General features: G+C 49.0%; 1 protein-coding gene and 1 long non-coding RNA gene across 8 annotated transcripts in view; one reads left to right on the top strand and one right to left on the bottom strand.

The window, feature by feature from the left end:
• Positions 1 to 12214, top strand: part of LOC114853251 (guanine nucleotide exchange factor VAV3) — a 50890-nt gene that overhangs the window by 19451 nt on the left and 19225 nt on the right. For 4 of the 7 annotated variants that reach the window (XM_055508053.1, XM_055508054.1, XM_055508055.1 and 1 more), the window contains exons 3-13: positions 1986 to 2044; positions 2136 to 2201; positions 4147 to 4255; positions 4726 to 4827; positions 5656 to 5724; positions 6126 to 6413; positions 6562 to 6657; positions 8141 to 8209; positions 8867 to 8953; positions 9027 to 9112; positions 9403 to 9535. In XM_055508053.1, coding sequence (XP_055364028.1) covers positions 1986 to 2044; positions 2136 to 2201; positions 4147 to 4255; positions 4726 to 4827; positions 5656 to 5724; positions 6126 to 6413; positions 6562 to 6657; positions 8141 to 8209; positions 8867 to 8953; positions 9027 to 9112; positions 9403 to 9535 — 1164 coding nt within the window. The remainder of the gene's footprint in view (positions 1 to 1985; positions 2045 to 2135; positions 2202 to 4146; positions 4256 to 4725; positions 4828 to 5655; positions 5725 to 6125; positions 6414 to 6561; positions 6658 to 8140; positions 8210 to 8866; positions 8954 to 9026; positions 9113 to 9402; positions 9536 to 12214) is intronic. The other 3 variants (XM_029146402.3, XM_029146405.3, XM_029146406.3) reach the window with 1 other exon arrangement.
• On the bottom strand, positions 5896 to 12012 carry LOC129603977 (uncharacterized). Its single transcript, XR_008694466.1, has 2 exons — positions 11661 to 12012; positions 5896 to 6651 (listed from the first exon to the last, which is right to left on the bottom strand). It is a non-coding gene; the product is annotated as an uncharacterized LOC129603977 (long non-coding RNA).

The raw sequence follows: 12214 nt of genomic DNA, 5'->3' as shown, positions 1-12214 counted from the left end.
AAACGAGGCTGAATCCAGTGTCATGTGTCGAAACGTCACATTTTGCAGTTGTACTGTGTTTTCCTGTGGATTAGCGATCTGTGCTTTTAGCTGTGGGAAGCTGGAGTCGAGATAAGAGGCGCGAGAGAAGGATGAGCCACAGAAAGGAGGAGAAGAAAGAGAAATGTGGGGCAGCTTCAAACCAATGAAGCATCTGAACGACATCAGCCATTTGGTTGACGTGCTGTTTGCCAGGAGAGAAGAAATAAAGCGTGTGTGTGCTGTCACCACACACTGGTGCTAGCGATGATGTAATGCCTGGGGAAGTCAAACTGCTGCATGTTGTAATACTATAACCAATATCAAAAGATCATAACACCGAGCTGTGATACAGTTCAACTATAATCATGGGACCCATTTTTCATGCTAGAAGCTCACAGACACACACACACACACACACACACACACACACACACACACACACACACACACACACACACACACACACTGCTGCTCCTGTTGTGGCTTCCTGGCTGTGCGTTTTATTAGCCTCCATCAAAGAGCCAGGCTCCCCGTGTCCTCGCTCACCTCCCGCCTGGGCCTGGGGGGCGTGCGACGCCTGCTTAATGGACGCCACGGTTCATAAATGACCTTCGCTTTGATTCTCGCCGCATCACATTGTCGCTCACCCCAGGAGCAGCAGTGATCGGCTGCATCTCTGCCGCCTTTGAACTGAAACGTGTGCATTCAAACCTGATTGTGCGCTCGCACACGGCATCACGTGGGAGTGACCCCCAGCTACATCTGCTCGGTCCGCAGTGGAACAGCGGAGCAGCTGCCTCCGGATGTTGTGTCCCTCAGTCCCGGAGGCGTTGCACCATCAGCTCCGCCCATTAGCTGAGAATGAATCATCTTCAGTGTCTGCGTTTGGGCTCCTGTTAATATTCTAACAGCACGCGTGTAAATACTTAAAGCGTGCAGGGGCCTCTTCATTTCTCCAATCACTGAATGAATGCGCGGCTAAAAGACGTTACTCGCTGCTATTAGGCTCAGCTGGGCTTGTCCTGCTGAAGGGCACGTCGGCAGCAGATGCCGGTTAACCCCCACACACCGGCTTCATGGGTGAAGTGAGTCAGCGCTAAATAAAGTCTTTAGGTGACAGTTTTGGTTCTTGTTTCTAATGAAAAACGCTTTCCAGGTTATACTTAGCAAACAAAGCAAAACCCAGAACAAGTATGCAAGAAAGTCAGCATATTCACAGCTCATGAAGTACTTCCTGTTCCATGAAGTAATAAAACCCCCAAATCGTCTGTCGTTCAGAATTCTTAGACGTGCAGCATGGTCTAATTGATTACGAGGCTAATTCAAAGACCTCGGCTCAAAACCCCTCAAAGAAGCTTTAATCTCTCCTCGTCTTTCTACTGGAAGAACAGAGGAGACCAGTGAACGCTGCACTGGCCTCGTCAGACCCACTGGGAGCCTCGAGTGCCGCCCTGTGGGCGGGCGGACCCTCCAGCCGCGTGATCGCCATCGATCTGAGGGTAAAGGCAAGTTACAAGTGTAATAAAAGCCCAAAGTCAGCGCGAGGGCGCCGGTCGCCGGTCGCCGGTCGCCGGACGCGTTCCCCTCCACTGAGACCGATGCATGGCGCTCACACTCAGATGTGTGTGTCAGAAGGCCACAGGAGCCCGAGGAGCTTCTGTGGGTGCAGGTTTCCTGGGTCCTCTGAGCGGCAGCTTGTCTGCCTCCATATGTGGCCCTGGCCTGTGGACCTGTGCTGGCCGCTCCCTCGCCCCTTAAAGGCCGGGCGGGCGAGCGAGCGAGCGGGAGGCGCTGTTCCAGTGGAGCCTTGGACAATGCTGCCCTCGTGTGTCTCCTCTCACAAGCGCAGCAACACGAACGTTACCGACGGCTGCAATTTCCCTGTGCATCAGTGCCACGGCTCATTTACAGACTTCATACGTTTTTATGATAAATTTAATACTATTGATTTCTTTTAATTACAGGTTATGGACACACTATCTAAACTTTCCCACACTCTGATTTCACAACAGACTGGAATCAGGTACGTTTTAAAATGTAAAAATACATTGTGTTCATTTTGTTGAACTGGCATCAATAGTCTGAACACAAAGCCATTTGTTTTGTCTGTGAAGGTCTTTTCCAACAGAGGAGAGCGTTGAAGACGAGGATATCTACAACCACCTGGAGGATCTCATAGAGTAGGTTCATTTCTCTCCCACCGCATCTCTGTTAAAACAATCACAAACTTATTCCTACTCCCTTTTGCTGATGATTTGTTTGCTTGCTCGCCTCCTGTGTGTCCCTGGGCCCACATGCAGTCTGCCGTGGGTGCGTGCAGCTTTGTTCCCTGGGTGTCGACTGGAAGGCTGCCACCTTGTCCACCAGGCGTGTGGGCTTGACTTTTCTTTCTTAGCCTGTTTTCACACTCCTTGAAAAAGTGAAGTTAACGTAAATAGATTTGAGATTTTTTTTCCAAATAGCAACTAAACTAAACTGAGTCACAAGTAAAGACAAGAAACCCTGTTTTGAATAGTGTTCATAGAAAAATAGAACAAAATAGCAATTAATAATAAATAATAAATAATAATAATAATAAAAGCAATAAAGTCGGACAAAGTGATGCATTTCAATGTGTGATGTTACATAATCATCCATTCTGACACGAGGCCTTGCAGAGCAGCAGTTTAACGCTGTGATGTGCATTTTTCAGTCCCACAGTTTTGAATAATTTGCGTCTCATAGCTGTCAGATGCTTTTTTTGCGCATCTTTCATCACTTACTTCTTTCGTTTGTGGTCAGACTTCCTTTCACGCTGATCTTTGGCTCCTGTCAGATGCAGTAGCTGCCTTCAGATTAACAAGGCTTCCGTTCCCTGGACGCGGTCCATTCCAAGCTGCACTCAGTTAAAAGTTGCTCTTTGGATTCCAGCAGAAACTCCTACAGTGCGTGGGGAAATAGAGAAAGGGCGGCAGGGCTGTAAATTGTGTGCCGTGGAAAGAGATGGACTTACAGTAGAGTAAGTGCTCGCGGGAGGCTGACTTTGACAGGGTTCTCTGGTCTATGTTTAGCGCTGACAGCTCCCAGAGTTAGAAAACAGCAGCCTGACAGCGAGCGGTGGAAGACGGTAGGTGGAGATGGCAGCGCGGCTCACAGTGGTCTGCACGGTGCGAGCAGCTGGTAAATGGACAGAACGTGTGCAGAAACACACACACTGTAACCACTTAGTGAGGTGAGCCTGATCCACCGTCCGACCTGTAGACACGGGGGGAGACGGTGGCAGCATCAGCTGCCGAGTCCGAGGCATTCAAGGACGGTACGGAGTGTGGGACACTTGTATACTGGTACCATTCAGATAAAGATGTCGTTTTATCAGCTGTTAATAGATTTAAACTTTATTGCTTTTACAAAACGTTTTTGGATGGAGTGCTATATTTACATCCACGTACATCCACATGCAAGTTTTATGAAACTGACACATTTTTGTCCCTATCAGAGTTCTGTTTCAGACTTATATCGAATGCTCAGTCACTCCCGAATTTGTGAGAAAATAATTTCCCTCTGGGATTAAAAAAGATTTTTGAATCTACCCCACCTCCAGTATCTCCTCATCGGTCATTACCCTCAGCTCAGGTCTGGCTGCTTCCAGGTGTGGAGGCGTCCGTTTCTACAGTGTGAGAGCAGTGACCTACAGATAAACAGTAGTAACCTAACAACAGCTCCCTGATGCCGAATAAAAACCCATCACAAAGTTTATAAATCTGCAACCAATGAGTCTGAAGTGAGGCCAATACGATTTTATCAAATCTACCGTTGCAAAAAATAAAAGTAACACATTCATTCATTTTGTTTACTTGCAATCATTATGTTTACTTACATAGATTTACACATTCCGAGATAATGATTGTGTGATTGGCTCGGATGTGAAGCAGCATTTGCCTGTTCCTTCTGTCTGTTCCTGAGCCAGCGGTGTTCCTTACAGGTACATGCTGTACATAGTGAACACATACAGTACGCAGCGTCGCGTCGGCCCACTACTTGGCTGCGAAGTGCGTCAGAACCGCGTTCGTAGCGGCGACGTCCACGCGTGTGCGCGCCGCGTGATCGCACCCGCACAGCGGTGATGTAACGTGTCGTGTGCCGCAGCGCGAACGGCGTGGAGGATGAGGAGGACCTGTACGACTGCGTGTACGACGACGAGGAAGGAGGCGAGATCTACGAGGACCTGATGAAGACGGAGTCGCTGCCTCCCCCGGTCAGTCCCGCACCCCCGAACCGTGCACCAACACTCCAACACTGGCATCTAACACAGATCACACAATAATGTGCACCGGCCTCCATCATCTGTGTGACGGTGAAACGCTTTCTGGAGTTCTAGTTGATATCAAATGAATGCCATTCACATTCTTTGGGTTCCATGAAGCTACTTTTTTAATTGCAGCACAAGACACAGTTCAGCACTTTTTAAACTGCTGAGCTTAATTGACAGCGTGTGTAGTTCTCAAACATCATCAACAAGTCAATGATATAATTACAAGTATTTATTATAAATGATGAGGCCATTAGTATGTTATATATTATATAAACGTTAACAGCTGCAGTTTTAGATGCACATCAAGCTGCCAAAGACACAGGCTAAATAAATACAGACTAAATAATTCCCTTTTTTTCATCTGATGGACAGTGTTTTTCAGGCAGTTACAGTACGTGTGTGTTTCTGTGTAGGCGCTTCACAAGCAGGTGGAGACTGACATCAGGAGCTGCTGTTTAACAGAGATCAAACAGACGGAGGAGAAATACGCTGAGACCCTGGAATCCATAGAAAAGGTAGCGACTCACTCACTCACTCACTCACTCACTCACTCACTCACTCACTCACTCACTCACTCACTCACTCACTCACTCACTCACTCACTCACTCACTCACTACGAAAAACACACAAACAATCAAGCTTCTTTCTGAACTGACAAGGAAGTGAAGTAAACTTTCTCCAGCTTCCAGTCCAAACGTGGCGAGAACACTGGAAATCAATTTAGCCTCCTCACCAGCAGCAGTGTGACAGACTGTAATCACCCGTTTTAGGCTGTAATGGGAAAAATAATGAGGAGTGTAACAAATGTGTTCTCCCCAGGCGCGAAGAACATGTTTTTGTTTCTGATATTAGTGGTGGGCAGTGAGTGGTCCCAGCTCCGCTCAGGACAACAAGAGTCACGGTGAAAAAAGCTCTTGATCCGCGGACGTGTTCCACCTTAGCCTGCACTTTCACAGGAGCGAGCCCCCCCCCCCCCCCCCCCCCCCCCCCCCACCGCTACTTCTTCTCCCTCTCGTGTATGCTCACGTCTGATTTCCCAGCGGAGTGTCTCACTAGATGACTTTCAATATGAAGTGGTCGGTGGAATTTGGTTTGCGGCCGCCCGCTCCTCTGAGGCCGAGGTGACCGCGTGTGTGAGAGTTTTCTGGGAGGAAATCATTAAATTGCAAACTCTGAGAATGAGATTATTGTTGTGACCCAGACAGTCCACCTTGTTTTTGCTGACTGCAGCTCTTTGCCGCTCGGCCACTATAATATAACGGCTTCTCAGAAAATGACTTTTCCACTCCAAAGGGACGAGCCTCACTCTCTTGCATTCTCTCTCTCTCTCTCTCCTCCGCAGCACTTTATGACGCCCCTCACCATGTTTTTTTCCGCGGCTGAGATGGAGAAGGTGTTTGTGAATATCCCGGTAAGGCTCAGTGTGGAGCTGCAGTGTAATAGTCCAAGTGGTCGGTCAACACGGGGGCACACGGCTGTTTACTTCACAAAACTGGGGAAAACTTTTCTAGTGAAGAGTGAAAACAAGCTGTTGATTAATGAGCCTGTGTTGATTCATTAAAGGCACTTCTAAACTGCAACAAGGATTATTCAAAATATATATTTGTTATGAAACATTTATCATAGCGCTGTATGAAAGCATTAAAATATAATAAAAAACATTAAAATCTTAAATGTAAAAAATACAGTATGACAACTTTTCCTGAATCTTTCACTTGTCATTCAATGAAACGACTCCTCAAAACAAACAGATGCGTGAATTTAGCTCCTAACTAAGAAAATGAATTGTAAAAGGATCAAGTCTGTTTGCAGGACCTGGTTAAAGTTCACAAAGACCTCTTGCTGGACCTCCATGACTCAGTCCACCACAGAAGTGCCCAGAACCTCTACCAGATCTTCATCACCTACAAGGAGAGGTACAGCACAGCGACTACATGTTTGCTTATTGTGCTCATTTACAGCTTTCAGCAGGAATGCTGTGTTTTCCACCCATGTTCCAGGTTGTTGATCTACGGGAAATACTGCAGCCATGTGGAGACAGCCATCGCCTCTCTGGACGAAATCTGCAAAAACCGAGAGGACGTGCGCATGAAGCTGGAGGTAACGGTCTCCGGTGACGAGAGGAGCCGAGCTGAGTGGTTGGAGAGCGCCCTCCGGTGGCGACCCGAGGCGCTGCACCGCTGCTCCTCATCGGTTGTGATTCACCGGCCCCTTTAACTGATGTTCTGTCGTTCCCATCTTCATGCAGGAATGTTCAAAGCGAGCCAACTACGGCAAGTTCACACTAAGGGATCTGCTGGTGGTTCCTATGCAGCGAGTCCTCAAGTACCACCTTCTCCTGCAGGTACAGGACACACAAGCTCACAATGCATCATTTGCATTAAAGCTGAATAAACTAGGCTTCAAGCCATCATAGAGAGATTGTTGGATGGTTTCCTGGTGCTGCTTCATTAGTGAAAATGTGGCCTTTTTCTAGTAACACTGGACTTACAGCCTGCATGTCCCCACTCCTCCACTAGGGGAGCTGTTGTCCGTTTCATCCCTCGCTGCCTTTGTCCTTCAGGCTGTGAGACGCCGCTCGTCTCTCTCTCTCTCTCTCTCTCTCTCTCTCTCTGACTGTCAGTGTGAAGTGACCCGCACATAATTGTTATCTGATCGAGACAATCAAGCAGAAGGAGAGCGAAAATAGATAAAGTGGAGTGAGGACAAAACAAGACAAGCACCTGGAGAGAGACAGAGACAGAGACAGAGAGGAAGGAAGGGGGAGTGAAGCTGTGGTGGTGAGGATGTGAAGCTGCACAGACGCTGTCAAAACTCACGACAAAGTCAGTGAGAAGCTCCTAATGAAAATGTTCCCTTTTTAGAAATTATAATGAGCCTCGTGTTCACAGCTCTTTTCCTGCATAAAGTTTCCTGGATGGGCTTTTATGATATAACATCTGCCTCCTTGCTTCACTGGACCGGTCATCTGGGTCAACATCCACTCCATCGCCCAGTCCATTTTTAATTGTGTGTTTCTGCAACTAAACAACACTGATTATTTAATCTCTGCCCCCGAGACCCACTAGGCAGGAAATGTGCTTTGAAGCCAGGTTCAGGTTGGGGCTTTACCACTGCACCGCTGTGTCACTCTCCCACCAAGCGTAAAAAAAAAATAAAAAAAATAAGGAAAACCCAAACCAACAGGGAACAAAGTGTTTGTGTTGTGTCAACACAGCCCGAACCCCCCACAGAGCAGCTTGGTAATCGCTAGCTGCACCAAATAAAGCATCTGCTCGCCTCCTTCCCACACGGTGACAGCCAGAATCTGCAGCGATCGTCCTGTCACTTCCTCTCTCACCCTGAGTCTCCTCCTCTTGCTGCTTTTCATCCCTGACCCCACAGTTACCTCAGTGAGTCCATCACCCCCCCCCCATTACATACAGTATACAGGACATGCATGGCGGCTCTCCTTATCTTTCCCTGCAGAGGTCGACATGTCTTATCTGTGTTGCAGTCGAGCCTCACAAAGCAGTTGAAGATCCCAACCTGCGCTCGCACAGGCCATAAGGCGCACGCACGTAAACACTCCTGGTTTCATCCCGTGGGAGATTTTACACAGATTTCATTTCATTTTTGGGAGCGCACAGTCACTGCTACTGGCCTGACCCTGAACCCTCATCCAAACTCTGATCGAACCCGTTTCACCTGAATTTAAACCAATTCTCTGTCATGGGGGTGAAGCTGGAGCCCAGAGCAGCTTGTTGAATCCAGTGTGTAACACTTTAGATCCGCTTCATTCACGTCCGCACGCCTAATGGGGGTCTGGCTGTGATTCTGTCCAACAGGAGCTGGTGAAACACACTCACGATGCCTCAGACAAGAGCAACCTGCGCACGGCTCTGGACGCCATGAAGGTACGAGTGCATGAACCCGGAGCCAGCTGATTGGCGGTGGTGAAGCATGAGTGGGGAAAAGACAGTAAAAGGTCGTCAAAACTGGTGAAAGTTCAGCAGGAAAACCCTGTGATGCTGAATAAGCTCCACATACAGCGCTTGACTTTAAATATTAACAGATAAAAAGTAAAGAAATAAAGGATGTCCCATCCATTTTATTTCCCGCTATTTTATAGCGTCTGAGGGCTGGAGTCTGTGTGAGTCTGTGAGCAGTCGAAGGCCCATCACATCATCACTTTCAGCGTCTATTTGCTAATGTGGAGTTTACCATTAACAACGATATCCAGCATCATCCGCGGTGTTCCCCGTGTATTTGAAGGCTGCTGTGAAAAGCAGCTTTGTCTGTCAGAAAAGACTTTTCCCTTCATTGCACATTCACAACGTCAGGCTACAAAGCCTCACAGCGACTCGCTGGAGAATGCAGGCTCACACCTTTTGTTCACGAAGGTTGAAGGTAATATAATGGAAAAAATGGAGGCAATTGCAGAACTAATACGCAAAGAGAGTCAGACTTCACTCGGGAACATGAAAGTAAAATTGTAAAATGTGTTTCAGACGCCTCAAAGTCTAAAGGAGGAATTATTTTAATGACACGTTTGTTTCTTAATTTGTTTGCAGGACTTGGCTCAGTACGTCAACGAAGTCAAGCGAGACAACGAGACGCTGAGAGAAATCGATCAGTATCAGAAATCCATCGAGAACCTGGTGAGACCCCACATTCAGACCTCTGCCCCCTCCTCATAACGAGACCCTGACGGCTCCACCTCCGTGTCCCCAGAACCAGCCCCTGGTCAACTACGGGCGGCCCAAAGGCGACGGGGAGGTGCGCGTGGCCTCGGTGGACAAACGGGCCAAGCAGGACAGGTGAGGCGTGGGGCCGAGTCGAGGCTGGGACTCGGATCAGACGCCGGCGCGGGACCGGTGCCAGGGAATGTGTGACTGCAGGTCACGGTGCGGTTACGAACCTGCCTGTGCTGCAAACGAGCCGTCAATCAGCGCGGCGCGGTGTCACGCGCGCGGCTGTTAGCGCCCGCTAGCGCCCGCTAGCGCCCGCTAGCGCCCGCCGCCTGTGGCGCAGCGTCGTCTGCTCTGACTCCAAACCTCCCGGTTTACCGGGTTCCGGGCTCACCTGGATCTTGTCTGACCCCCCGCAGGCACATCTTCCTGTTCGACGCTGCGGTGATCGTCTGTAAGCGGCGGGGGGACGTCTACGAGATGAGAGAAGTGATCGACCTGTATCTTTTCAAAATCACCAACAACCCCACGTCCGACAAGGAGAACCGAAAGGTCAGCACACGTGTGGTTGGATGGAGCCTGCTTTGCTCCTTTGCCTCCAACACAGGAGCAGTCACATCAACAGACACTTCACAGTGTGTAACACAGCACATTCCAAACTATTTCAAAATGACGGAGACCCCTCTCCTTCAGTGGAACCATCCCATTCTATACAGTACAGAATTGCTGTAAGACAGCTGATCATTCGGCTTCAGGGATGAGTCAGAGTGTGGGTCGTCAGCATTGTGAGACATTCAGGGACAGTTCAGAATGTAGGTCATCTCACTTTAAAGGTTCAACATCTTGTCCAAAAACAGAAAACAAAACAAAACAAAACATCATTACGAACCTTTCCACCAGTAACACTAGTGTATTACTGATACTACTGCTAATAGTTGCAGGAGACTGTTTCATGTAAATTACCTCTGGCAGAATCAGACCGTTTAAATCAAGTCAAACACGTTTGCATTCTTCATCATGGAGTAATGTAGAAGCACATTCCAGGATGGAAGCGTGATAAGAGTTCTGTATGTGGCAGAAGTCAAGGAGTATATAAAAGAAGCTGTTTTAACACTGAAGGTGTTTAACGCCATAGTTTAAATGGGAGAAGCTGTAGAATCTATTAGAGCCATGGAGCGTTCAGGGTCTAACAGACTAAACGGGAGGAGCTCTCCCCTGTGAGCGTCCCTCCAACACGCACCTGCCAGTGTTTCAGATTTGGCCTTTGCAGACCTTGGCAAGGAAGTTGGCAGGTACTCGAGTTGTTTGAGTGTTTTGCCTGTTTTTGGCAGCAGCTCCGTCTCTTTGTCAACACTTCTCACTTCGGTTCCAGCGAAGTAACCGAGTTTGACGTTTAGCGCGGCCAAACGGTGTTTTACCTCAGACGCGCTGGACGGTCTTCAGAGGAACGGAGCGTCTTTGAACGCACCAGGCGTGCACGCGAGCGGCACGAGGTCTGACCGCTTATTGGGCCGCACACAAAAAGTGACAACAACTACTTCAGCTCCGCAGATAACGCTTCTTCAGAACGTATGAACGTTCATTCTTCTGTTTATTAATTGCTTTGTTTTGCATTATTGGGCTTTTGAATTGTGAATGTGTCCAACGTGCAGCCACTTCAGACTACGTTTAGCTTCGTTTAGCGCACGTGGGATCACAGCGCAGCCACGATAACCACGACAGGTCTCACGAGTGACTCACACAAGGGTCGACTTATTAATGCGCCGCGATGAGAAAGAACAAAACAAGCAACTCGTACAACATCCAATCTGCTCTAATGGAGGCAAGTCGTGCACTGCTGAGTTCATTATTGCCTCTTTTACGACTGAGTCAGCAAAGCGCGGGAATCGCGTTGGACTCCTGACAAACCAATTAACAGCGCTGCTCCCGCGTAATGAGCGCTCGTAACAATCCATCATAAACGGGGACCGACTCGCGTCTCAAAAACACCTGCACGGACCCGGTCCGCGGCGCCGGCGGCACCGGCACCGCGGACCGGCTTACATTGTCTCGTTCATTTAGCGGCATCACACTGAAACAGTGTCGTACTAGAACAGGCTGCCGCCGCCCAGATGGCGTTATCATTAAATCTCACTCCGGGCCCGACTACACACACACAGTGAATACGAAGTGCCAAGCGTTGAGAAACGGTGCCAATCACGATGAGCGATGATGCGGGAGGCGCGCCAGGAAGCCATGATTTGGGTAATAATGATGCTGTAAATAGCAGACACCGGGCCCATATGGGCCCATACACGGCTCTTCTTTATGAATGTTGCAGCCACCTCCGACATGATGGATACCGCGCACTTCATTTGATTACATATTCATTATGGAAATGCCACATATGACTGAATGGCTGTCTGCGCGAGGCGGCAATAAGCGCGTTCCAGTCGTCTGGAGGTAAAAACCGAATCGCCTCCAAGTCCAGTCATTTCTGACGGAATAAACATGAGAGGAGCAGAAGAAGCTTCTGATGGCTATGTTCTGTCCAGTGTTTGTTGGAAGCTGCTGTAGGTTTATTGTGCTGTGAAGAAGCTAGCTTAGTTTTGGTTTTCTGGCCTCAAACCAAAACCCACTAAACTGTTTGGCTGTAAATGAAGCGCTCATCAGGTCAGGACTGATCAGTCAGTCTCACCTGATCCAGACTGGCGGAAGGGAGGGCCAACAGCTTCTTCTTCTCTTTACAAATTGGTAGCGGGGCCGTCCGCTGGGAATGCCTCCGCACGGCTCCTTTTCCTCTTCCTGCCCCGCGTCTCCTCGCCTTCTAAACGCCGCCGCGCCTCCTTGACAGCGCTGCCGAGCCTCCATTCAGCCTTCAGAGCTCAAACGCAGCGCCGGCGCATCTCACCAGCATCTGTTTCATGAAGCTGTCTACACACACACACACACACACACACACACACACACACACACACACACACACACACACACACACGCGGTTCTGTGACTCGCCTTCTCTCCTCCTCTCATCTTCTCCTCTCCTCTCCTCTCCTCTCCTCTCCTTCCTCTCCTCCTCTCCTCCTCTCATCTCCTTCTCTCCTCTCCTTCCTCTCCTCCTCTCCTCCTCTCATCTCCTTCTCTCCTCTCCTTCCTCTCCTCCTCTCCTCCTCTCATCTCCTTCTCTCCTCTCGTTCCTCTCTTCCTCTCATCTCCTTCTCTCCTCTCCTCCTCTCCTCTCCCCCTCTCCTC

The sequence above is a fragment of the Betta splendens genome, chromosome 4, assembly GCF_900634795.4.
Source record: "Betta splendens chromosome 4, fBetSpl5.4, whole genome shotgun sequence".
NCBI classification, from domain to species: Eukaryota; Metazoa; Chordata; class Actinopteri; order Anabantiformes; family Osphronemidae; genus Betta; species Betta splendens.
The sequence above is the reverse complement of the archived record's forward strand: the minus strand, read 5'-3'. Positions and strand labels throughout refer to the sequence as shown.